Source organism: Toxorhynchites rutilus, chromosome 2, assembly GCF_029784135.1.
Source record: "Toxorhynchites rutilus septentrionalis strain SRP chromosome 2, ASM2978413v1, whole genome shotgun sequence".
Classification (NCBI taxonomy): domain Eukaryota; kingdom Metazoa; phylum Arthropoda; class Insecta; order Diptera; family Culicidae; genus Toxorhynchites; species Toxorhynchites rutilus.
The window spans coordinates 105298371-105326313 of record NC_073745.1 but is presented as its reverse complement, the minus strand read 5'-3'; the positions used below and the strand labels follow the sequence as shown (position 1 = coordinate 105326313).

At 38.3% G+C, this 27943-nt stretch overlaps 1 protein-coding gene across 1 annotated transcript; it reads right to left on the bottom strand.

Moving 5' to 3' along the window:
* Positions 1-27928, bottom strand: LOC129767954 (sodium-dependent nutrient amino acid transporter 1-like). Its single transcript, XM_055769276.1, has 4 exons — positions 26796-27928; positions 6322-7292; positions 820-1084; positions 1-762 (listed from the first exon to the last, which is right to left on the bottom strand). The coding sequence occupies exons 1-4, from the start codon at positions 27145-27147 to the stop codon at positions 503-505; spliced, it is 1848 nt and encodes a 615-aa protein (XP_055625251.1). The 5' UTR covers positions 27148-27928; the 3' UTR covers positions 1-502.
* Positions 27929-27943: the final 15 nt, after the last annotated feature.

Genomic DNA, 27943 nt, shown 5'->3' with positions numbered 1-27943 from the left:
TCTGGTTCAGGTCAAGTTTATTTAAAAGTATGTCTTACGTTTACCTATCTTATCCGCGAATCTGATTGAATCTAAAACAATCCAGCGAGGGAAATAACTTGCACACACTAATTTGGGCTTGTGAGCGGAACGTCTCTTGTTTGCATGCCTCGTGCCGGCTGATGATGATGATGCTGCTACTGTATGACCTCAGCTATTGTTATCTGGTCGAATTGCGGTTGCCGGCAGACGGAGGAAACATCACTGAATCGCTTTTCACAGTTCTCCGGAATGCAACGGCAGTGTTCGACAGATTTCGTTGCACAATAGACGATGAACCTTTCACAAGCCCGCAATTAGCATTCCAGAGTTCAATCTGGCTGAGCTACCTCAGTGACTGACTCGCGATAATTGTCTGGCACTGAAATAGAGCGTATAAATGTAAAACACGCGTCGAATCACACAAAACTGCTAGTTATAAAATAATATCAACATTTGCTCCTTCAATTGAATCTTTGTTCCGCTAGATGTTCACAGAGTAGCTTTTTTCCTGGGTGAAAAAGATCCGCTGGAAGGCGTTGCGCGTTCCGGTTCGCTGATGATCGTCAATGAAATCGTCGTATTTTTTCTTCAACGAAATATTTTCCGGACCCCAGTCGGCCAGCGGTCTACTCGCGGACACAATCTTCCTCCACAAGCCACTCTCCGGTTGGGAAGCAACGTTCCAAATGGCCCACAATATCAGCGGTGTGATCGAAATGGCGTAGATCGTCCATCCTAGAACTGGAAGCGAAGCGGAATTAGTTTGAATTTTTTTTTGTCGAGCCAAAAATCACTCACCATGATAGCCGAAGGAAAATCCTTTCGGCTTGTCGCCGGTTATGAAGGTCACCACCAGAATCACCGCGATCACAGTTGGGGTAACATACTTCCAGCACCATCGCCACAGAATGCTGGTCTTGACGCCGAGCATAAATTCGATATCACGGCAGATTCGCTCCACTCCGTAGATCCAACAGAAGCAGATCAACTCGGCCACGGCCAGCGTAAGGGTGACGAATGTTACCCCGTAGAAGTCCACATATTCGATGAGCCGTGAGCTTGCCTGTGGGGGGAGGGAAATGCACAAGAAGGAAACGATGTTGAGTGATTTGTTCTGTTTGTGGTTTAATTGATTAAAATTGTAAATGAAGGCGGATATTGGCTGCAGGAAAACATTGTTAGCCGGGTCTGGTTTGTCGGGTGGTTTCCTATGTCAAGGGTTGAGACTGGAAGGCGGCTGTATATATCTGATTGTAATACAAACGGTAGCAGGAAATTTACCTGGTAGATGTGAATTTTTGTTGTCAGATTTTATCAATTATATTCTGAATTTGTTTTTCTATTTGAATGCGTTTTTTTCAATTTGCCGTTGAGCAAGCTTTAACTTCTAATTCAACTATAGAGACGTTTGAAGGTGGCTCTTAGTTTTCAAGCTGAAAGAGTGATATTATTGAAGGCCTCGAATATGTAAAGAGCACAAGACATTTAAATGATAACCTTTTTTGTCAGTTCCCAGAGATATTTATTGTACAAGAACAAAATAGTCTGAAATTTGACTAGGAAGTAGTCGCAGTTTGTAACACATTCGAAAACGGTACATATTTGACCTGCAGTCAATGATTTTAACTATACTAGGTGAAGACTTGAAGTTAAAAAACACGTTTTCAGTAACCCAGTGTTAGGATGGGGGCCGAAATCCAGTATTTTTGCGTGATATTCAAAACTTTATTTATTATGCTTCGGATTGTCTGATTTGGGTCAAATATTTGTTGTGAAATTTTTTGCCATTCTAAAGGTGCCTCTCTCATAGAAGTCTTGGTCCTTATTGGTGAAAACTCTAGCAACAGATTATTAAATCTTCTCTTGACCCCAATTTCTTATCACTCAGGAAGTTTTGCAATGCGGGAAAAAGGTGATAATCGCTTGGTGCCAGGTCCGCACTATATGGTGGATACATTGAAACATTCCAATCAAGCTCCCGGAGTTTCTGGTGAGTCATTATAGACGAATTTCATGCCAACTCGTTGGCAGCACCATCTCAGATAGCAGTGAAACGTTATAGGTGTAAATACATTGGTCATAATTTAACTTTACTTACTTGAAATGTTCGAAAAAAATAGACTACTTTTCGAAAATGGCCAAATTTTTTTTTTATTTTTTACAAAACAATTATAACTTTATATATTTTACCAAATTCTGGTCAAAGGATAAAATTTAGGAAAATGTTTGAATTGCTCATTTGCTCTCGCGTTTGACATTTTCTTGACATGTTTCCAAATAGAAAAAAAAACATGAAAAAGTGGTTGTTGGAAAAACTCTTTCTCTGTAAAAGTGCCCATCTTCTGACATATAGGTGACTTGTTGGAAATTGTAAGGGCTATTCATATCAGTTTTCTTCAGAATAAAAAGATATATATTTTTGAGAAAAATGAATTTTAATTAGAGATGAAACGGATATCCGGTAACTATCTGGTATCCGGCCTATACGGCCAATATTTGCTATCCGGCCGGATACCGTGCACTACGAATTTTTCCTTAACATAATATTATTTTCATTTGTCACTTCGTAGACCCAATCTAGCATTGGCAGAAAACAAATCATCTCCAGCAGAAAAAAATACTTTTTCGGGCGCTGAAGGGTGAAATGAACAACTAAAACACCCTTCTCAAGAGTTTTAGATATTTGTATGTATGGGAGCACATCTCTTTCTCCCAGACCGAAAATCAACTTGGAATTGTACAAAAAAAAGTCCAAACGATGCCAAGCAGGGATCAAATCAAGATCGGCTGAACAACTTCAAGGCTCTTTTACACGATTACGTTATCCACATAGCCACTGGGGCTGCTGCATAAATGCACGAGTAATATACTCCACATTATAAGATGAAGTTGTAAATTAAAAGTATATAGAACAATTCCAAATGAAATCGACAAATGACAAAACATGAGTATTCTTGATTCGAATGAAAGTTTGTATTGGAAATATAAGTTATTCACAGCAACACAGTTATAGAGTATTGATGTTTAAACGTCAAAAAATATACACTGAGAAAAAAAATAGTATTTTTTTATTTACGAAAAAAAAACTTTAATTTTCAATATCTATAATAAGTTTCTTTTTTTTTAATTTTTTTATATAAAATAGAAGTCTTTTAGAAAATTCAAAAAATGAGTCCAAGATGGAAAACTATTACTGACGAACATTGTGTAACATTAAATTTTCATGAAGTCTAGAAACTTGGAATTTTTTGTATGTTAACAATCAATTTTAGCCACAAATTTTGAATCTTGATGTGATTTAGAACAAAAAACCTCAGTATCAATCTCCTTCTAAATGCAGCCATTCTCAAGATATTAAAAAACTATTTCTAGTTTATTGTCTTTTTTATAGTATAGGTCCTTTTAATATCTTTGTCGTGTTATACCGTCATGTTCATGAAATTTTATGGATTTGCTTATAATTTCCAACAACTTTTTCGAATACTGATAATGATTATGGTAAAAATGTAAGTTTAGGAGTTACATTGAAAAATATTTGAAGACATGTGGATTAACACAAAACGTAGCGATATTATTTTCTTATCTTATTACAAACTTCTAACATGTTATGCATATTGAGCCGACAGAACACAAATAATTACAGAAGAAAAAAAAATTCTCTGCAATTTGGTCCAATAATTACTATATTTATCGGAGTTTAAGAGATAGTAATAATAACACTAGAGTTTTTAGCATTTATTTCCAATCAACATTTATTTTCCTTAACTAACAATTTTGCTGTATATAATTTTATTTTCTCACTATTTCCTAACGTTTCTATACACATTATGATAACTTGTTGCATTGTCGTTAGAATACAACTTTGCTGCTACTTTATTCTCGGATATAGGCACAAAAGAATGATATTGTACCTGGAATTTGTTTGGTGTTATCATACATGTCCGGTTGATTCAATGAAATGTATTTGTGATGTTGGGATTTCAATTCTACTTTTAACACTATGCGTGTTTTTACTGTGCAACATGAATGATATATTAAAAGTTTATATTAAGATAAAAAAGATTAACTCCTTAACTTCTAACTCCTTACCATAACGGTGTATATGAAAAAGTTGTTGGAAATTATAAGTAAATTCAATAATAGACGTAATAGACCGCTCACGAGTCTTCTCGTGTTTCGCGTTCCGCAATGTGTTATAGGACCTATTCACAATGAGAAAGACAATAAACTATAAATATTTTTTTAAATATCTTGAGAACGGCTGCATTTAGAAAGAGATTGATAATGAGCTTTTTCGTTTTAAATTACATCAGGAATCAAAATTTGTGGCTAAAATTGATTATTAACATACAAAAAATCAAAGATTCGAAAATTCGTAAGAATTCGATTTTCCACCCCAAAGTTCGTCAAAAATAGTTTTATCATCTTGGACTAATTTTTTGAATTTTCTACATGACTTCTATGTTATTAATTTTAGAAATTACCAATTTTTTTTTGTGAATAAAAAAACAGCACTAATTTTTTTCTCAGTGTATATCTTTTTGACGTTTAACCCTTTGCGGTCGTTTTTCTGCTCTTAGCCACCACAGCAAGGAATCATTTTTCTGAACGAATATGAATGTCTAGTGAACTTTTTCACGAATGTATACGGAGTTTCTATGTATAATAGGTAACGGTACTTAATATCAACAAAATATTATTATCGTGGAAACAAAAGAGAATCTGTTTCAAGCGAAATTAATTCCGACCGCAAAGGTCCGTCAATACTCTATAACTCTTTCTAGGACACTATTTCGGTAGGACTCATAGTTTTTGAGATACAAAACTATCAAAGATTTCTTCTACTAAAATCGATACGCCCTTTTCAAAAGTTTAACTTGAGTAAAAGAATTCCTATTTGCTGTCAAAAACTCATATTTCCTCCAACCCAAACGGAATAAAAACTTTCATTCAAATCAAAAATACTTGTTTTTAAATCTGAATTTTTAGGACGATTCCATTTGATGTAGAGCAATTTACATGGCAAGTGTTTTCTAAGAGTAAAAAGGAGAGCATTAACGTGAACCTGTATACTTTCCGGTCGGTGGCCGGTGTATGTGGCAAAGTATGCGAAAAGGTTTAATGTGTGCTTATTTGCAATGTGTCTCTTGTTTCGCTCTCTCATATTGCTATGGTATATATATATTATACAATGCAAAATGTCAAGCGGTGTCTGAACGCCCTAACTGCCTCATTTTGATTGGCCCGATCTACGGTTTCCCTAACACAGCCATGAAAACGAAGCAGCCTTGAGGAAATCGGCATTGCAAATACATGAAAGTATGGGGACTTTTGTTCTCACCGAAATGTGTTCCCTAACACAGACTTCAAAACCAAGCAGCGTTGGAGAGATCGGCATTGCAAAGTCGTCGGGGGCATTTTTGTTCCGATTGAAATGTGTTTGCCTAACACAGACTTCAAAACCAAGATGTCTGGGGAAATGGGCTCAGCAAATAAATGCAAACTGATTGTCCCACATTTTACGCACTGTGCGTTGTCTTGTGTGGGTGACTACTTTGTTTGATACTGAGTACCGTTATTTATTACGCATAAAATCACCGTATTGATCCGTGAATAGGTTCACTAGACATGAAGCTTCGTTTAGGAAAGCATATATTGATACTTGGTTGAGTAAAATATGAGATTAGCATGGTTTCTTGCTATGGTGGCTGAGAGCAGACAAGCGACCACAAAGAGTTAATCTTTGCATACGAGTTTTTGGTGAACATTGTGTGTTGTACATAAACCTTTTTTAAGATAACCTCTCAGAGTTCCAAGCCTCTATAATTAAACTCAACTGACGAAACTACATTTGTTGCTCGTTATTAGATGCACGGGTAGAAACATACAGAAATGCACAGAACCAGTTTACATATCAAACAATTCTTAGTGAACTATCGATTCCAGATTGTCTACTATATTTTGAAGGCCAGAGAATCATTTTAATGATGACAATAAAATTATTTGTACATAATATTTTTTTCCTCGAACATTTCAATTAGTCCAATACAACGAAACTCGTTTTTGTGTGATCCTTTTTGTACGATTTTATTATTATATCGGAACTTGAGTCGCCGAAACTAATCGCACAAACAATAAAGTGGAACAAACAATAAAATTTTATTGTCGAAATCAGAGTTTTTAAAAAATCGTCGGAGTTCCTTGGTAATCACCGGGCGTGTAAAGCAGGACAGAAGTTTTATACAGTGTAGAGTTTATGATGAACGCTGCAATCAGAGCATTTGTAAATATTCGACTTACCGGTGTGATGAACAGCAATCCCGACGAGAATCCGAGCACACTTATCACTAGTACAATGTGCCAATTTTTCCACCCAGGGAACTGATCCCGAATGGCCGTGATGACGCTAGTTATAATACCCGTGTTGCTGCCAATTCCCAGCACGAACAGCATGAAGAAGAACAACAGCGAGAATAAATTGGGAACGTGTTCAAATTTCGCCAACGCATCCGGATATGTGATGAATGTCAAACCGCTCCCCGGATGCACTACTTTGGTATAGTCTGTCTCGTTCGTTATGAATCCCAGGTGACCGATAATGGCGAACACAATCGCTCCGGAGAGCAGTGAGGTGAAGGTGTCCAGCCAGGAGATAATCATCGCGTCCCGGTAGATGTTGTTGGAGAAGCTGTTGAACGATGAGTAGGCGATTACCCCGCCAAAGCAAATTGATAGCGAAAAGAAGCACTGGGATACGGCTTCTTTCCACACGGTCGGATTCAGTAGCTGATCCCACTCGGGTTTGATAAAGTACAACACACCATCCATCGCTCCTTCCAAGGTGAAGCAGTAGATGGCGAAGAAAATCATCACCACGTACGGAAAGAGCGCGAGGAAGTACGATATCTTTCCCGAACCCTTGATGCCCTTTATCAGCATGAATGTCATACAGGTCCAAATGAATAACAAACACAGACCCAACTTCCAATCGGGCACTCCAATTTCATCCCCGACGAGAAACGCCTCGCCCGTCACCGAACGGGAGTAGTACAGTTCGGCCGATGTTTCCACGGGCAGTGTCGAGTTGAAGCTGGATTTGCCTGTCAGGCTAGACGAGTTGATGCAGTTTACATCCGTCCAAGCGGGATCGCAGGTGGCCCACGGAAGTTCGCTGCTAAACGAGGCGAAAAAGAATCGAATTGCGACGGCGATCGTGGCGGCGTAGTACGAGATCACGATGGACATTGCGATCATTTGGCCGATGCCGATTCCTGTGGGGGTGGGAAAGTAGAGAGGAAAACTTTATAAGATATCGAATTGTACTTTCGTAAAGAATTTCATCATTTGGCTATCATCGATGCAGCGCTTAGGGTACCAAAATTTCACCAATTCTCAAACTCGATATACGAATAGTTGCTTAAGCAGTGAATTCATAAATTGCCAGTAAGATTGCAAAAGTAGTGGAAAGCGATGGACAATATTTAGAATGCCATGCCATTATTTCATTTGATAAAATAATTCTGGTCACTAAAAAGGAGCGTTATATTTTCAAGATTTAATGTTGAATTTCTATCACCTCATAGCCGATTAAGTATAGAGACTCGGCGCCGAAGAACACGTTATCTAACACTTGTATCTACCAAAACCGCCCCATTTTGAGTGGATTTGAGAGACTGGGTTCCAGTTATTTAATTTTTTTATGATTTTTGAAACGTACTTTTGCGGTATATCTTTATACAACGGTAGCTGTGTGTATAAATCATTTCAGAACGATTAACGCTACTACTGAGTGTTGCGGGAGTTTACACCTTGATGTCCTTGTGGTTGAGCTTCACTTGAAGGGGCGGTAGTTAGCTTGGAAACGGTTTAGCTGGAAGCAAATTTTCCTACAGTTATATTAATTTGTTGCTCGCGGATTATCCGCGTTCAATTACGCTGGGCTTCTTGCGGTTTTTTGACGTAGGACTACGTCTTTCATTTCTATACCGGGGTGTAAAATCAAAGTTTCGAAAACGAAAGCGTTACGCCGGAGACCGAGATTTTGAGCGTTAATAGCTCCTAAACAACTGAACGAAATGGTATGATAAACACTTCATTCGAAAGATAAAATGTCTACGCGTTCTATACTTGTTACTTTCTGATCCAAAAACTTGTTTCAATAGTCTTAAATTTGCTTTCAAAACAGGCTATTGAAATCACCAATCGGTATATAAGCGAGCGCCGCTCGGAAATCCTCTCAGTTCTAATTGAACAGCGATTGGAGCATGTTGTCGCTGTTGCGGTGAAGCTCTTTATTTATCATGAAAGCGCGGATGAACGGTGTCACCAAGAGCCTGTTTGTGCACCTTAGGCCAGAAAGGAATCCATCAGGAGGAGAGTGATGCCACAAACGGTTCCCCGGGAAGATCTCGAAGCAGCCGCTACACACACACATACACGCACGAAATTCTTTCTTTTTGGATGCCATTGAGCATCGAGAAAGATCCGGAAATTAATCTGCCAGTTCCTCTGGGAATTTAAAAATACATTCATGTGAAAGAGTTTATTTGAATGTTTTCTAAACATGTAACACTGTGACCAAATATGTTTCAATCAAGTGCTATTAACAGATGGTTATCGAGTTAGCATAAACCACTGGTTGGCGTCTAGTATCAAGGAAAATGTGGAAATATCCAAACGTTACTGAAAATAATCTGCCAGTTCTTCTGGGAATTTAAAATTACATTCATGTGAAAGAGTTTATTTTAATGTTTTCTATCCATGTAACACTGTGACCAAATACATCTGGTTTTGTGATTTTTCAATCAATTGCAATTAACAGGATAGCTTCTGAAGATTATTCTTCCCCATCAGTAGGATATTTCCGTATCCAATATTGTATGCGCCCGCAATCGATTATTGTTCAGTCGCCGAAAGTTCCGAGCTCAGAGAGTTCATTCCCCTCTAGTTTGCCTTCCAAACTGCCATCGTAAACCACGCCTTCTCTCGATTCAATCACGCACAGAAAGCATACTTTAGCGATATTCTGGTGGTGAGACGCATTCATTTTTCGTGAGGACATCGACAAGACAACATCGTTGCTGAGGGTGCTGGACGGCGAAGGATCGAGATCTGCCCTGAAACGTAAGCAGTTTGTTTGAAACTGTGAGGGAGCACAGGGAAGCCGATCCTTCGGGGGAAGAGAAGGTGACCATCGAAGCAGCCGCTACACATACACATACACGCACGGAATTCTTTCCGTTGGGATGCCGTGCAGCATCGAGAAAGATCCGGAAAATAATCTGCCAGTTCCTCTAGGAATTTAAAAATACATTCATGTGAAAGAGTTTATTTGAATGTTTTCTATCCATGTAACACTGTGACCAAATACATTTGGTTTTGTGATTTTTCAATCAATCGCAATTAGCAGGATAGAAAATTATTCTTCCCCATCAGTAGGATATTTACGTATCCAATATTGGATGCATAAAACCTTGCGCCTGCAACGTAACGCTCTCGTTTTCGAAGTTCTCCAAATATTCTTTCATTCAGAATGAATTCAGATTCAACTTCAAACAAATGATCTCTAAATCAACGATAGTCCTACGTCACCCTTGCGGTTATACCATAGATATAACCCACTTCCTGTTTTTTCAATCAGCTAACGATCGTTGTTATGAATAAAAATGTTGAATTACAAATTGGATATTATTGGTTGAGCCATTTTAATTCTCTTATTGATGTTCCAAATACATTTTGTTGGAAACAATTCCACGCAGTTGAACTTTCTACTTCAACATACTATTTCTTTTTGATAGAAATGCATTTCCATTTATACTGTTTTTTAAGTGATTGAATAATTAATTGGTTGCATAGAAGTAATTAAATATAGAAAACGTTGTTAAAAATATTTACAAATAATATTCCTTCCAATGGAAACACTCATAATTCGAAATACTTTCACGAACTTTTCTTAGAAACGTTTAACAGAATAGTTTTCGGTGCGCAACTAAATTCGTTTGGTTTTTTTCTGCCTAAAAACTCATTTATTTGAACAATAAAATGAACAATAAAATTGATAAAATATTAAAAGTATTAACCATTGCTAGCCTCTTTTTTCCCATCTTCCTGGCAGTTGATAGATTCCGTCGCGGGAAAAATGTTAATTTTTTTAGCCAACAATGAATCCAGTCAATTTTTGATACTCTGTTCTGAAGTTAAACGTATTCCACTCAAAGCGTTCTGTATCGATCGAAACAAATCGGAATGGGGCTATAACACGGGTGAAGCAAAATTTCCCATCCGCTATCTTCCAAATGTTTTTGAACTCGGGCAGCAACATTAGGCCGAGCGTTATCATGACGGAATATTATTGGTTCTGGACGTTCAATCAATTGTTGTCTGTAGAAGTCTCCATTGATTGTTTGATCAGGTTTTAACAGCAAAGAGTGGATCGCACCCTTTTGATCCCGCTAAATACAGAGCTGATGAACTTGATCATCTAAATATAATATTATTCGCTTAAACATCAGATAGAACTCCAAATTTCACTGCACAATGGTCTAGGAGATGCATTTAAGTGGAAATTAGCATGAAGAGCTCGACAGTTTTTCTCTAGACAAAAACTGTCTTCGACAAAATTGTTACATATGATAGAGCGCTCATTTTTATGTTATCAAAAATAGGGTGACCAAAATTGTCGATGAAATGAAAAATCTAACTTTCTTATTTTTATAGATAGAGATAAACATAAATCAACAATGTTGTAGCCCCAGTTATTTTAAACAACTTTGCAGTTTTTTTTTCTATCTTTTAAAATAATCGATTTAACGCTTTTTTCTAAGTTGCATTAGGGTTTCATGGTCACGTGTTTTTTTGCTTTAACTTTCATATTTCAAATTCTATATCAAAACTGTCTTCATACGACTTTTAAAGCTTACCGATACCAACATTTTGCGATGCAGAACTTGTCTATATCTTAATCCTACTCAAAGTCATTGATGGTTTTTTACCCAAGAACTCATGATTTCAATTTTAATTTACTCAATCACAAAAAATAACATGGTTTTGCAAATCACACATCATATAGAGTGAAATATGATCTTTCAAATGCCGCCAATAAACTTTGTTTACGTTTGCCCCAGAAAGAATGACAAACAAATGAAAAGAGCATGTTTTTTTGGAAGAAATATCAATAACTTTGAGTAAAGTTGAGATATTGACAAGTTCTGCATCGAAAAATGTTTGTATTAGTAAGCTCTAAAAGTCTTTTGAAGACAATTTGCATGTAAAATTTGAAACATAAAAGTTAGAGCAAAAAAACAGTTTTTTTTCATGGTGACCCTAACGTAACTTAGAAAAAAGGCGCTATATCGGTTATTTCAAGAGATAGAGAAAAACTTTGTTCTACAAAGATGTCTCAAATAATTGGAGCTACAACATTGTTGAACTATGTTTACTATTATCTATAAAGATAAAAAAGTTGGATTTTTTATTTCATCGACAATTTTGGTCACCCTATTTTTGACAACATAGAAACGAGCGCTCTATCATGAGTAACAACTTTGTCAAAGACAGTTTTTGTCTAGAGAATAACTGTCGAGCTCTAAATGCTAGTTTCCACTTAAATGCATCTCCTGGACCATTGTACATTGTCGAACTATGTTTATCTTTATCTAGAAAGTTAAGAAAGTTAGATTTTTTATTTCTTCGACAATTTTGGTCAAAAAAAATGTTTGTATCAGTATGATCTAAAAGTCTTTCGAAGACAGTTTGTATGTAGAATTTGAAATATAAAAGTTAGAGCAAAAAACAGTTTTTTTAATGGTGACCCCAACGCAACACAGGAAAAAGGCGCTATATTTCAAGAGATAGAAAAAAACTTTGTTGTACAAAGATGTCTCAAATAACTGGGACTACAATATTGTCGAACTATATTTACCTCTATCTATAGAGATAAAAAAGTTATATTTTTTATTTCCTCGAAAATGTTGGTCACCCTATTTTTGGCAACATGAAAATGAGCGCTCTGTCATGTGTAACAACTTTGTCGAAGACAGTTTTTGTCTAGAGAATAACTGTCGAGCTCTAAATGCTAATTTCCACTTAAATGCATCTCCTGGCCCATTGTGCATTGACAAACTGGATGACTTGAAAAGCTCCATGCCAAAGAGAGGCATGAATTTGAATATTTTGGTAGAGAGAGGCAGAATTTGAATATTTTGAACGTATCGTTATACTATGTGGAGGATACTGAAATAACTACATCGTCTTAACAATCAGCAATTACAATTTTGGTATATCGCCAGAATTTCAATTGCATGAAAAGTCCACTTAAAATGAAAGAAATCCAAATTGGTATTCTAAGTTTTTCTTTCTCAATAATGCTGAAAACAGAAACACGTTGAGATGGAAGCGTTAAAAGCGCGAAAGTCTTCGAGATTTCAATCAACCTCATTCGGACTTCATCACCCACATTAATATTGAATTTATTTTGCTTCCAGTTGTTGGTTTAATCAACACATAACGAATCTTAAAAATAGAAAACAGAAGGCAAATAAAGTTTAAAAGAAATACAAATCTGACGAAAATCTCGAAAATCATTTGAGCATTTGAAAACAGCGCGACTCAACTGTTAAATGCGCGTACCAAAGAACACGGCTCAAAAACAGAGTCCGACATTAAGTCTAACCTGAAAAGTTTCTTCTGAAATTTGAACCAGGGCTGCCACATATACAAAATATTCGGTATTTTTCAGATTTTTCGCCAAATCTCAGATACAGAATCTGTATACCGTTCTTCTGAATCATAATTCGAACAGCTTCATATTTCGGGCACCCTGTAATAATAACTTGAAATGCTTGAAATGCCCTGATAATATAACTATAAAATTAATATCAAAATTGATTATTTAGACTCTAAAGTTTAGAGTAACCCTTTAGTTATATTAGGCTGTCAAAAAAGTCCTGCGGTATTTTTTTTTGAATTTTCATTTGTTCATAAAATTAGTTACAATCATCTGTTTCAAGTCAAATATGCGCCGTTTTGTTCGATGACTTGTTCCCAACGAGATGCCAACTTCTTAATACCCCTGTTATAGTTATAGTTCGCTTCCTTATTGGCAAAAAACTCGGATAGCCAATTTTCACAGGCCTCTTTTGCGGCTAACTTCTGACTACCTAGCTCGTTCGCCATGGACAAAAACAGGTGATAGTCACATGGTGCAAGGTCCGGACTATACGGCGGATGCAAAAGAACCTCCCATCCGAGCTCCCGGAGCTTCTGGCGCGTCACCAAAGAAGTGTGTGGCCTGGCGTTGTCCTGATGGAAGACAATGCGGCCTCTGTTTATCAAAGATGGCCTCTTCTTCATGAGTGCTACCTTCAAGCGGTCCAGTTGTTGGCAGTACAGGTCCGAATTGAGAGTTTGGCCATAGGGAAGCAGCTCAAAATAGATTATTCCTTGACAATCCCACCAAACACACAGCAGAACCTTCCTGGCCGTTTATGAGGGCTTGGCCACCGTCTGAGCCGCTTCAGCGGGCTTCGACCACGACCGTTTGCGCTTCACGTTGTCGTAAGTGACCCACTTTTCATCGCCAGTCACCATCCGCTTCAGAAACGGGTCGATTTTGTTGCCATTCAGCAGCGTTTCACATGCGTCGATACGGTCAAAGATGTTTTTTGCGTCAACGTGTGTGGCACCCATACATCGAGCTTCTTTGTGGATCCAAGCTTCTTCAAATGGTTAATAACGGTTTGATGACTTATCCCCAGCTCTTGGCCGATGCTACGGCTGCTACTATGTCGGTCTTTCTCGGCTAATTCAGCGATTTTGTCGCAATTTTCGACGACAGACCTTCCGGAGCGTGGCGCATCTTCGACGACCTCTACACCAGAACGAAAACGTTGAAACCATCGTTGTGCGGTGAAAAGGAAACTGTATCGGGTCCATAAACTGCACAAATTTTATTGGCAGCTTGAGATGCATTTTTGCCTTTGTCATAGTAGTACTGTAAAATATGTCGGATTTTCTCTTTATTTTGCTCCATATTTGCGACACTATAACTCACGAACGACTTAACCAAACAAAACACTGTCAAGGACTATATTATAGCGCAAAACACCTTTCCAACAAGCTATAGTAAGACTCGATACAATGAATACAACTGGAACTACGCGCTCACAACGACACCTCGCGGAAATACCGCAGGACTTTTTTGACAGCCTAATATCATCAGGGCATTAAGCATTTAAAGTGTCCGAAATATGATTCAGAACGATATACATTATTACAGATTGTAAGCAAAAATACCGAATTTAAAGATTTGTTTTCTCAATTAAAATTTAAATATTTATTTAATTAAAGTGCATTTTCTTTGTCTACCTTCTTAATGATAAACTTTGGGTTTTTTTTCGTCGAGTCATGAAGATACCTTGATTTATGAAAATGTTGAACCTTATGAAATGTCACCTCACTTCTCCACTCTTGCTAAGGTCGTTTGTGGGACACTTTTTGATGTGTCCACGTTCACCAGCGTGTGTTGAGTGATATTCTTGTTTTACAATGCTAACAAAACAACGTTCAGAAATCGATTGGCTCTATTTTTCAAAGCGACTATGTATCGGCTCAAGGAGGAGCGTAAAGGATGAAATTGACGGAAACTTTGATGGCATAGTTCAACAAAACCATGTATAAAAATCATACAATTTGTTATGCGAAAACCTTTTGTTAGGGATAACGAAGGATAGGCCCTTTTAATCAGGTCCACATCAAGTCGACACGTTGCATTGATTGTCAACGACAACTGACACAATGACAAATGACTTATTCCGAAATCAGATCAGCCGAAGATAAAGCTTTTCGCCATTTGCTAACTGTAATTCAATAGCTAATAAAGAGTTTCAGTGTTTATTATTATTTAGAAATTGTTAATTCCAAAGAAGTGAATTGAACACAAAAGACGTGTGGGTAATGTCGGGGACATAACCGGAGTGACGTAGGACTATACAAAAGGGACAGCTTTTGTTAAATATATATTTTAAATATATTGTTTTATTTTCTTCTCCTACGTGAATACCTATCTATCCACCTGAAAAATGGATTAGTTTACTGTTTACTCTTTATGAACATGTTGATGGTTCTGAAAAGAACCTTTGGTGTTGTGTTTTTGTTATCACTCGATATTCCCATCTTGTTCGGTTAAACCTTCCTGTTTAGCTATTGCGTTTGCCACTCGCCACAGCTTTCACAGTTGGAAAATTTCTTCCCATCCAGCTTGTGACATGTTGTTCAGTAAATTACATTTAATGCGACGTGCCGGAGAAACACTTTGCCACTCACTGAAACTAATTGTTGCCTTGATGAGCGCCGAACCGAAGCTGCTCTGTTCTTGATGCGGGTTTTCTGATTGTCGTGAGCAGCTTTGCAAGCCAAGCCGCAAACTCTATAATCGCTGTTAGGTATACTGGTGCTCCGGCACCAATCCGTTCGGCCTAGTTACCCTTGCGGAGCAATCAGTGAATGCGACCAACAGGGAACTGGAGACCTGCACGGTTCGAGTGGGACTTTGCCTTTCCCTTAACTTGTCCTCCTTTGTTACGTCCACGATGCCGATGCCGTACAACCACACGGGTTTACGGTTTGAAAGAAAATAAGATATTTTTTTGGGGTCCGCGTGTTTTATACTCTAGCGGTACACACTCACAGGATAGAGACAAATTGGCAGACTCAGCCAGAAGGGCGAGTCCAACGAGACGAACGAATGAGCGTTAAAAGGGAGCGATGGCAAAAAAATACATTCATTACGATTTGTTCGCTCGTTGGATTCACATGCAGGCTAAAAAGGGTCCTTTTCAGGATCACAAAATTATCTTCAATCTAAAGAGTTTATTGTATTGTTATCACTCGATATCCCCATCTTGTTCGGCTAAACCTTTCTGTTTAGCGATTGCGTTTGCCACTCGCCACAGCTTTCACAGTTGGAAAATTTCATCCCATCCAGCTATGTGACATGTTGTACAGTAAATTACATTCAATGCGACGTCCCGAAGCGCCACTCAGTGTCGCATTGGAGGCGATTTTAACCTGTAATTGAACATTTGCGATGACAGTGGTACAGTGTCGACTTTCAATGTGGGGTCATAATTTGGATCTCTATGTTTACAAAAATGTCCAACTAAATAAGTCGCATTACATGTCCGTTCAATTAGCTAAATGTCGAACTAATTGTAAATTAGTGTACTTTCAATCTGGAAACAATTTAAGAACTGGTGAAAATTGAATAATCAGGAAAGTCCCCAACTATCAATAAGCTCAGAACAACTGCCAAATTCACATACTCATCAGATCCTGGCAAACAAATTATGAAAACATCAATTTGTGTTTTATTATTATTTTGGATAATGTTTTAGAAAGCATTGAACTGTATTTCCTAAACTCTTTTTTGGAAGGTTTAATGGCCCTGAAAAGCGCCTTGTTTTATGGAATGGTTCCAATTTAGAAAACTTAGTACACGTGGTTTTGAAAAAAACCATTTCGAACGCCCTCGATGCCGCCTTGTTCTGGATTTGCCACCAAAGCAGTTTGTATAAAGAACAAACTTTTTTCTTCTGCTACCTAATGCCGTTTTGCGATTGCGTTTGCCACTCGCCACTCGCTGCAACTGCCTGTTGTCTTGATGTCCACCGAACCGAATGTGTTCTGTTCCGAATGCGGGTTTTCTTATCGTCGCGAGCAGCTTTGCCAGCTAACTCGATCACTTCGGCGGCCGAAACTATATAACGCCGGCTAGGTGGACTGGTGCACTGGTAAAGGGTGTGTCACATCAAATTGCATCACGGAAAAAACGCTGTAGAAATTCGCCCAGTAGACCGATCCTTTTGAAAATTTTAGACAGTAAAATAAAAACTATTAAACAACTTTTGGCATTTTCTTTTTATTCATACTTCGAGCCCAAGCCCGTATGCTCGCACCTTCCTTTTTACCCCGTCCATAAGGTTCTGTACAACGTCAGGTTGTAGTTTTTTTTGAACAGAAATCCATTTTCTCTTGAAGTCCGCCTCCGATTTGACAACTTTTGGGTTCTTCCGGAGGGCCTGCTTCATAATCGCCCAATATTTCTCTATTGGGCGAAGCTCCGGCGCGTTGGGCGGGTTCATTTCCTTTGGCACGAAGGTGACCCCGTTGGCTTCGTACCACTCCAACACGTCCTTTGAATAGTGGCACGAAGCGAGATCCGGCCAGAAGATGGTCGGGCCCTCGTGCTGCTTCAATAGTGGTAGTAAGCGCTTCTGTAGGCACTCCTTAAGGTAAACCTGCCCGTGTACCGTGCCGGTTATCACGAAGGGGGCGCTCCACTTTCCGCAAGAGCAGATCGCTTGCCACACCATGTACTTTTTGGCAAACTTGGATAGTTTCTGCTTGCGAATCTCCTCCGGAACGCTGAATTTGTCCTCTGCGGAGAAGAACAACAGGCCCGGCAGCTGACGAAAGTCCGCTTTGACGTAGGTTTCGTCGTCCATTACCAGGCAATGCGGCTTCGTCAGCATTTCGGTGTACAGCTTCCGGGCTCGCGTCTTCCCCACCATGTTTTGTCTTTCGTCGCGGTTAGGAGCCTTCTGAACCTTGTATGTACGCAGGCCGTCCCGCTGCTTGGTCCGCTGGACGAATGAACTTGACAAATTCAGCTTATTGGCGACATCCCGGACCGAACTTCTCGGATCACGTCTAAACTGCTTAACTACGCGCTTGTGATCTTTTTCACTGACGGAGCATCCATTTTTGCCGTTCTTCACCTTCCGGTCGATGGTTAGGTTCTCGAAGTATCGTTTTAGTACTCTGCTGACCGTGGATTGGACGATTCCCAGCATCTTACCGATGTCCCGATGTGACAACTCCGGATTATCGAAATGAGTGCGCAGGATTAATTCACGACGCTCTTTTTCGTTCGACGACATTTTTCCAAATTTACGAAAAATTGACAGTGAAGCATGGCCAACGTGATCTATACACTCTTATCTGATTATAAGCGAAAGCTGAAGATATAATTCCTAAAAATTAAATTTCTACAGCGTTTTTTCCGTGATGCAATTTGATGTGACACACCCTTTACTAACGCGCTCGGCCTAGCTACCCTTGCGGGGAACTCCAGATCAACACGGTTCGAGCGGGATTTTGCCTTTCCCTTCACTTTTCCTCCTTTACCATGTCCAGACATGGCTGCTTGGGTTGGTTTGTTGATGTGTTGTGATGCGAACCGATGTGGTGTACGGTTTAGATGAGAATGATCGTTACGGCAGCGGAGCGGGGATTTTTAAGCTGACTGGCTGGCTCGAGAATTACGCATGTGTGAGACTGCGACCAATGTTTCGTTCATTTTTTTCTTTTTCCTTTCCAATCGTGCTTCATTCTACAGGGTGGGCCATTTAAAGTGGAAGCATCTGGCAACCCCATAACTTTTGACAGAGATGTCAGATTAACAAATGTCATACCGCGTTGGAAGCGTCATTTCAGTACAATTTTAACCATGGAACAATACACACCTAAACAACGCGCTGAAATTGTTCAGCTGTACATTCAAAATAACGTGGCTTTTGGCAAAAAATCATAATGTCTGATGAGGCGCATTTCAACTTGAATGGAGGAGTGAATAAACAAAATTGTCGGTTTTATGCTACTGAAAACCCTCAATTCATCGAAACGCAACCTCTTTACGACCAAAAAGTGTGTGTGTGCGTGTGTGTGTGGTGTGGCATTTATGCCGATAAAGTCATCGGCCCGTACTTCTTTGAAAACGAAAATGGAGCAACGGTAACCGTGAATGGGGAGCGTTATCGGACAATGATAACCGATTTTTTATTGCCATTTGTTCGTGAAAATGAATTGGACAATTACTGGTTCAAACAGGACGGCGCTACATGCCATACAGCGGCTGCCACGACCAAATTATTGCGCGAAATGTTCCCCGGAAGATTAATATCGAAAAACGGCGATTATGACTGGCCACCGAGATCACCTGATTTGACGCCTCCTGACTTTTTTTTATTGGGATATTTAAAATCCAAGGTATACACTGGTAAACCAAGGACCCTGGCTGCGCTGAAAGACAATATCCGACAAGAAATTGCTGCCATATCGGCCGAAACATTGGGCAAAGTGATGGAAAATGCCGAAAAAAGGGCACATTTTGCGGTCAAGGCCAGAGGCGGTCATTTACGAGATATCATAATCAAAAAGTAGTTAGAACAAATCTCCTTGGACCAAAATAAATGAATTTAAAAAAAAAAATTAAAATTCCACTTCTTTACTTTGCTATTGCAAAAACAAATCCTTCCACTTTAAATGGCCCACCCTGTATTTCGCTGCTGCTCTGGTTGCCCGTTTTGGTCAGTACGATTTGAGGAGCACAAAATGGACCAATCAAAAATGGGCACATAGTGCATTTTGACAATGCTTGATATTTCACAATTATTCAATTATTTATCTCAAGAAAAATGAAATGTTATTCGTTATGATAGATGCGTAGATATATTTCCTATCAATTGATGCAAAAACCTTTGCGATCTATTGAGAAATGCTCGAGTTATAAGCGTTCCAAATCTTGCATTTTTTCCTACTTGTTCAGTGCCTAGATTTCCATTTCACCCCCTATATCTTCCGGTTAGACGTAGTCCTACGTCAAAAAACTAGGTTCCTATAGTTCGTATAGTTAGAGTTGTATGTAAGGCTGGTTGAATAATTATGGAATCATTATGAACTATACAGTAACTTTGTTAACGGCTAAAGGCTAATTGGATTGATTAGTCAAGAAAATAATTTGTGAGTGCGTTAAAAATTGTTTATATGATCACCCACCAAATAATAATTCATTTCCAGATTTCGGGAAACCCCGAACTACGAAACAGTTTTCTTTAACACCATTCTCTTCATTTTTCCGTTAGTTTTCGGATACATTTTTTTATACAGATTTTTTTTTGCTAAAAATACAGATATACAGTTTTTCCAGAAAATTTTACAAAATTAAATGTGGCAAACCTGAACATGACAGATCGACAATGAGATTGGACAGAACTACGTCAACGCCCACTATTCCATTAACCATAGAATTAAGGAAACAACATGTTAATATATGCTAGTTAAAATATAGTTAAGAGTTTGGCTCCTTTGAACTTAGGTAACTGAGCCTGTAAAAATAAACGGATTAATAAAAAAAACTCCCACTATTCTGGATGAAACAACCCCTTCGTGGTCTCCGCTTCAAATCCAAATTAGAAAGGCCTTACTCTGAGAATTTATTCTCCTCTTAAAAACTGAGGAGGAACATCTTTCAATTCGGATTCCGAATGGATCGATCTTCTACAAGTGTAGAATGACTAGGGGTTTCACGGCTATACCTTTGAGAGGTTGGACGATCCTGGATATTTAATGTCAATACGGTGAAGACCCAGACCATCATTTTCCCATACTTCAAATCCCCTGACTTTTTACGACAGATGAGGTAAACGTAAGACTCAGTACTGGAGTGGTCTAGCGAGGTCACATACCCTGATCTCATTATGGACTGCAAGCTGAGCATTGAGGCTCATGTTGACGAAATCAACACCAAACCTACTAGCGATTGATTCATTTTACTACGCGGTATTAGTAACTTCTACGATTGTCATTACTGGCAACCGAAGAAAATGTGAATATAACATTATTAGTGTACCGAGTTGTTAATTGAGTTGAACGACAATACTTTCCGATATTGAGTTCTTCACAGAGGACCATTTCTTTTCAACAATTATTTTCAAATCCTATACATAATCGAATCTCATGAAAAATTTTTTTTCATTAATGTATGAATGTCAAACATTAATTGCGATTATATATAATCGAGTCCGACTAGTGTTCTTGAAAATCAATTCAATTTATGTTCTTTAATTAATATTGATACATATTGGATAGCAATGATTCATGCTCGTCTGCTGCGGGAGAATGCGAAGACATTACTTCAATAATAAGTAATCTGGGTACTTCGAGACACAAAAACGAGCCCTGTCGAGTCCTAGTTCTACCTTTATGCTGTTGGATTTGGTCAAGGACAAATTCATAAACGTTTTGCAGAGGATTGTGATGGGTTGTTCGATCGATGGGATGTATTCCGGATTCGCCACGACGGAGGGTACGTATCCACTGCGCGTCAAGTCAATGTTGCAACGGGGCATAGAGCTGGCCTCACTTAATGCCGCCTGGGTTTCGTCAGTTTCTTGATATTTCCCGAATGTATTTGGCTGAGAAGTAATTACACGCTGGTCCTGGGAGAGGATAATGGTGGGAATTGAGTAGTCTGTCGTAGCTATTTGTAGCAATGATTGTGTATATTTTTCCTAATTTGTAGCCGTGGATCAGACGCAATCGATGCAGGATCAGATGTCGATTGTTAAGATAGTTCAATAAATAATTTAAAAAGTTTAGACAGTTCAATAAATGAATAAAGATGCATACAAAAGCTCAATAAATTCATAACAATATATTCATAAGGTTGGGTTAAAGCTCTACAACCTAACCCCACCTTGAAACGGGCTTCACGGATTTTTTTTTTAATATTCAGACATTATTTTCAATGTTCACCCACACTAGCTTCTCTTCAAGATACTTCAATCTATCATCCAAACACATTGGTTTTATGTTGGCTGGTTTCTGCTAGGAGTATGTTATATCGAAAGTTTGAAATTCGAGGTTAAAGAGGGAAAAATAATAATAATCCGATTGCGGTCGCGCTCTCCAAACGAAAAACAAACATACTTTTTGAATATTTGACTGGTGACTGGTTGAAAATTGGTGGGTAAGTTAATTTTCATTAGTATTTTACGTTTGACATCATGTTTTGTTAATATGGTAGCCAAAATTACAGTTTTTCGGTAAAAACCATAACCCACCTTGAGGCGGTGATGGACAGTTGAGCAAAAAAAAAAGAAATCAAGGGGTTGTATCCAAGACACGACCGCTTAGGACGTAGGACTACACATTATTTTTTTTTAATAATAATTTTTTTTACACACATTTTTTTTTAATTTGCTGGTTTATCATTTCAGATATTATTTGCGAATACGTTGAAATTTCATAAATAACTCTTTAGTACAGGGTCTTTCAGATTAAACGCTCATGCAACAAATTTTAATAATTTCCACAAAAGTGAAACGATTTTTATTTAAAAAAAATGAAAACAAAGCTTAGAGAAATGTTGAAATTCGTACCATAAGAGGACAAAGTTTCATTCAGGCTTCGGTTGCTCGAGTAACACGATTTCAATCAAAATACACGTTCTTGTAAATTGTACATCTTGACACTAAAAACCATCCGATCAGACTGAACTAGTAACCGAATATTATCGTCCCGAAGTGGGGAATGCAGTGTTACCATAGATTTTTTTTTTTTTTTTATCAATCCGTTTATTTTTACAGGCTCAGTTACATAAGTTTAATGGAGCCAAACTCTTAACTATATTTCAACTAGCATATATCAACATGTTGTTTCCTTAATTCTATGGTTAATGAAATAGGAAACCGATTATTCGCGGTCGACTCGAGTTTAGAAGGGTGATGTTACCATAGATGGAGCGAAAAAATTTTGTTATAAGGAGCTATTCGATTTTTTTGCGTGAGGGTTGCGTGAGGGGGGGATCCTGTGTGGTTATGTACAATCATTTCGAGAAGCAACGATTCTTTCTTGCCTTTGCCAGAACAATACACTAATTGGTCATATGTCGCAATTTGTTTATTTATATCACCGCACGAATTGCACTGAGTATTTAACGAGAGGCATCTTCCGTGCATAGTCATTCAACAAGCATCAAACACGCGTTCAACAGATACACACAGTTGCAGCAATAAAAATAAAACATCGCTAGCATAACCGTTTATGGAAAATCGTTTATCGACTCTCGGTCAAAACCGTCAATAAAGCTAGGAGCCTGTTACATCAGAACAGAGCCGATGCGCACGAGAGTGAATACGAATGGCAACTAAAAGTATCGAAAGTCTGCTATTCATATGCACAGCTAGCGTTCACAGATCGAGGGGAAACATAAAACACAAAACGAGCAGAATAAGCGACCTTTGTTGTTTCGGGCACTGAAAGATTCTGAGAGCGACAGCTTACTTACTATGCAAGGGTGCAGTTTACTTCGCAAATATTTTCGTTTCGCTATTCCCCTTCTTTGTTTCTATTCTAGCGGCTGCACAAGTTGCCCGTTATTGACAGCTCTGTTCGGGAAAGCACATAAAAAGAATGGGGAAATGGGGACTATGGGATTGTAATGTATAGCATAAAAAAAATCTTAGAAAATTTCCGATTCGATTGGTATGCAAATCGTTAAAATCCGTTCGCAGCGAGAATGGCTATTAACGTAAACTTTATTTCATAAAAACGTGACCTGTTTTCTGTTTTGGCATCCTTAATATAAGTAGTCCTACGTCAAAAAAAATCAGACTCCTGCTAAAGTGTAATCTACTGAAAATTAACATCGGATACAGCTGTTTCGCAGAAATAAGTCTATTTTTGAGTTTTTAATATATTTGTTTTCCAGCACGGTATGGGGACATGACGAAGTAGATCCTGAAGACGACCTGGGGAGCGATGGTGAATATTACAAAGACCAGGAAGTTGAAGAGCAAAAAAAACAGAGAGATAAAAAGCAGTCAAATGTGTCAGGCCTACTTGTAGAACCTGGAAAGTTCACTGGATCCGCAGAAAAAAACTGATCCGAAGTCTACTGAATTTAAAAACATAAAAAAATCAGATTTTTTTGGAATCCTCATTTAAATATTCATTTACCAAACTTTCGGGCAGAGGTTACGAAATCCTATCAAGCCCAGATTTTTGCCAAACTCCCGGTCGCCCACGTATGATCACCACAATGAAACTATCCACTACTATCCAATACACGAGCGTATGTTCCACCCTCTGATGTCAGGCATGATAGAATGGATCATTTTCCAGATACTTCGGAAAGAGGACTTGCAAAAACCAGAGATGCACATCGGAAACGCAAGCCATATTCCATAAATGCGACATCAATTTACACCTACAGCCAAACCAGAATTTTTTTTTTCGACCAGATGTTCAACCCCGTCTTAAGGGTGATTACTGTTCTTGTGGTATAAATAAAAAATCCGTGACATAAAAAATTGCCGTTATGTTTTTCGATTTTCGCATCAAAAATACGATCTACTACAGTTTTTTCACGCAAACAAAAAAATTGAGTTCTAGAGGGTGAACATAACATGTTTAGGGTATATGTTAAACCAACTGCTTATACTGAGTTATACTGGCCGATTTGACATTTGTTTACCATTGTTATCGCGTAATATGTACGAAGAATTCGTATTGCAAAAATTTACTAAATATTGGTAATATTTAATATTTATTTACCAAAAAGCTCGTCATATATACCAACTTTTCGGGAGAGTGTATGATCGGCGACTATGATGAGCACGAGGAATCGCTCTGTTTACACAAACGAGCGCGTGAAGTGTAAACCAGAATAACATCGGTGTATTCATAATGAATACTACTAAATGTTTACAGTGGCGTGCAATCCGGAATAAGGTTGTGCTCACTCTACATTGTTTTCACGTGTAGTGTATTCGGGAATAGGGCCCCATGGTTTATCCAGCTTTAGAAATAATCATTTTTGAATGAAGAAATTCGAATTTTCAAGTAGATGTTGCTCTTTTTGCTGTTTGATTTTAGCTGCTTTTGTTGTTCTTTTTGCTTGGGTTTACTGTCATCATATTGATCCTTTCATAATTCAGGCTTTCTTCAGAATGTGTGTTGAGTTCTGTTCACCTTCAAAATGTCCAAGAAAAGGCAATATTCTGAAGAAAGCCTAAATTATGAATGGATCAATGTAACGACAGTCAACCCAGGCAATGAGAAATGCAACATCTACTTAAAAATTCGAATTTATTCATTCATGATCATTTTTCGGAAAAACCATGATCATAATTTCTCTTCGAAGAAAATCGTTAAAAAGCATAAAATTTTTGATAATTTGGTTTGAACGCCTTTTGGTATTATCAGTAACCAGTGTCTTTGAGTTTTTCAACAAACTCAAACTCGTCTTGATTATATGAAATTTTCATGAAGAAAAATTTACATTTACTAGTTGCGTGAAAACACCCTAAAACGGACAAACCAACATGATATACCCTATACTTTTCTCTATTGTGATGGATGCGTAGAAATATTTTCAATCGTTGGTTGTAAACATCTCTACCATTTGTCAAGGAGGGGTGCAGTTGGAAGCGTTCGAAATCTTTCATAGTTTCGTTACATGTTCATCTCTTAAAATTTTTATTTTTTTCTCTATACCTTACCGTTAAACGTAGTCAGTCCTACGCTAAAATCATACGCTTTCAAAATTGGTCATATGATAATTACTAAACTGTGTTGATCTGGAGAATGAGGAATCTGCGAAACCACGACTTTTTTCACTTCCCTATTGCGAACACGAACAAACAAGTAGTTAAGAAATTAGTTGCTTGAGTATAACACTCAACATGTGATATTAGAATTAGGAACATGTTGATAGAAACTGTGGGATAGAAAACATAATACAGCACTGGTAAATATATAATGAAAATTGCAATGTTGGGTAAAACCCAATCTAAACCCTAAATGGTTTTGGCCAAAATCAGCTATTTTTTGGACTTTTTTGTTTCCCTTAATATGCCATAACAATAATCTTAAACACAGGATACGTACAATTTGCTGATGTAATGAAAAATATTCTCTGGAATTTGCCATACATAACAATATTATTAAATTTAATTTCGTTTATTTTGTGCGAAAGAAAGAAAACGTTATTCTTGTGTATTATGATGTGGAATTCGGTTAATGGATTCTCCAATCGATACCGAGGTGTTGGAATCATTTTACGCATTCATTACTTCATAAACTTCGTGTGAGTTTTCAGAACGTGATGTATTTTTTTCAAATTTGCCACAACAAAATTTGGCGAACATTGGGGTTCATATTTGATAGGGCATCCAATAAATTTTGATTAGAAAACCCATATTACTCATCTCAGTTTTGTACAATGTTTCGCTACACGATTTGTCAAACAATGTGATATGAGTGTGAAATTGAATGTGAAAAAAAATGCGTTCAGTAGCTTGATGGAAACTGCTTTCCGAACAATGAATGGTTTTTGACATAAAACTCCAGTGTTAGCCAGCCAGCATGCGCGGTCCTCGTAAAAAGTGGGGTAATCCAAAAACACACGTTTCACGTCGCACACAACGCTTAATAAAATCTTTAAAAAAATACTTGCATACAACAAAAAAAATCTGTGTCCACGCAACAATTTGATTCTATACAGATAAAAAGAGAAAATTTCCATACACTTAATTTACTGCCAATGGCATATTCGTAATTGGATTAATTCAATCAATCAATACATTGACACGAGGAACTCAGCGAATATTTACTATGGAAATAGCAGATGTAGCGTCACCTTGAGCTTGAAACAGATTTTTTCAGATCTATTTTACAACCGACATGTGGCAATTATCGCTCAATAATTCCTGTATAGACAACTCATTAAAACGAGTCTACTGCACATGCACAGCTGCGACAAGAAATGCTAATGCGAGTGTCGGAATGATTTGTATTTGATTTACGAATAATTTAGCGTAGCAAAAAAAAACCTCTCGTGTATGCCTTCCACCACGGTTTTATTATTCCATCCAAGGCTAATTTTCGAGCAATTTTATTGTAATGTAATGTGTTCACGTGAATAACCGACCTACCTCTCATTATCGGCGAGACATCGTACACTTTCACGCTCCCCCGGCTGGAGAACTGTCCCATTACCATTTCCAGGTAATACACCGGCCTTCCCACGATCAGCAGCACTATCAGGTAGGGTATCACAAAGGCGCCACCCCCGTTCTTGAAGGCGGTCGAAGGAAATTTCCACACGTTGCCAAGTCCTACCGACATCGCTATGCAGGAGAGAAGGAATTCCACCCCGTTGTTCCATTTTTCGCGCTCACCGGAAGAACCGCTATCGCTGCTGGGTGCTTCCACCGAGGATACCGATTTGTTGTTCGTTTCTGAGGCGTCATCGCCGACAAAGGTTTGGTTCAGCACTCCGGACATTGTGTGGGGCAATTTTGCCGATCTAATTCGATCTGCTAATGATGCAGGGTAATGCTGATGATGACTATGCACGTAACACACACTAATCACAGGTTGGATTCACATATAATGAGATCGGGTAATTTGGTAATGATTCGTAGTGCCTGGGGAGTTCCTGCAGGTGTTCTAGTCGGTGTTTTCACTATCCGTAATGTGGGAATATAGAGATTTTGGTTTGATCTCAACACGTCCGCCGCAAACACTCACTTCTGAACGGAAACTCATATCAAATCTCCATTTGTCATTTCAGCCATTCGAGGCAGTCAGGTTCTCTGTTCAGAATTCACTAATCAGAGATCTTTTCATTTCTAAAACCACAACACAAAGTGCCACTAAAATCTTCCAAACCGCACAATAAAATAAGATGATTGGCGAAAAAAACAAACAATTAATAAAACGTCAAGTTTTATGAGTAACACAAAAAAAAATGTTTCGACCCGTAGTTATTTTCCCGCTTATTCCAACAAATAGATAGAACAATGAATACTTCCGTGCCGGGACGAGACACGATCACGAAATATTACTTCCAGCAAGCACCCGTTCCGAGTGAACTCTCGGCTTGCAATAAGATCGCTGGACGACTTGCGGCGAGGGTTTATAAAGCTTTCGCACACACGAATTAAACTTTGCGGGCTTTGTGCCGACTACCTGGGCCGGTAGCATTCGGGCTAGTGGTCTACCGCCGGATAGACACAGTAGAACAAATTGTTCTACCGTGTGTGCTTCCCATTAGGGTGGATATCGCAAGTGGCGTCGG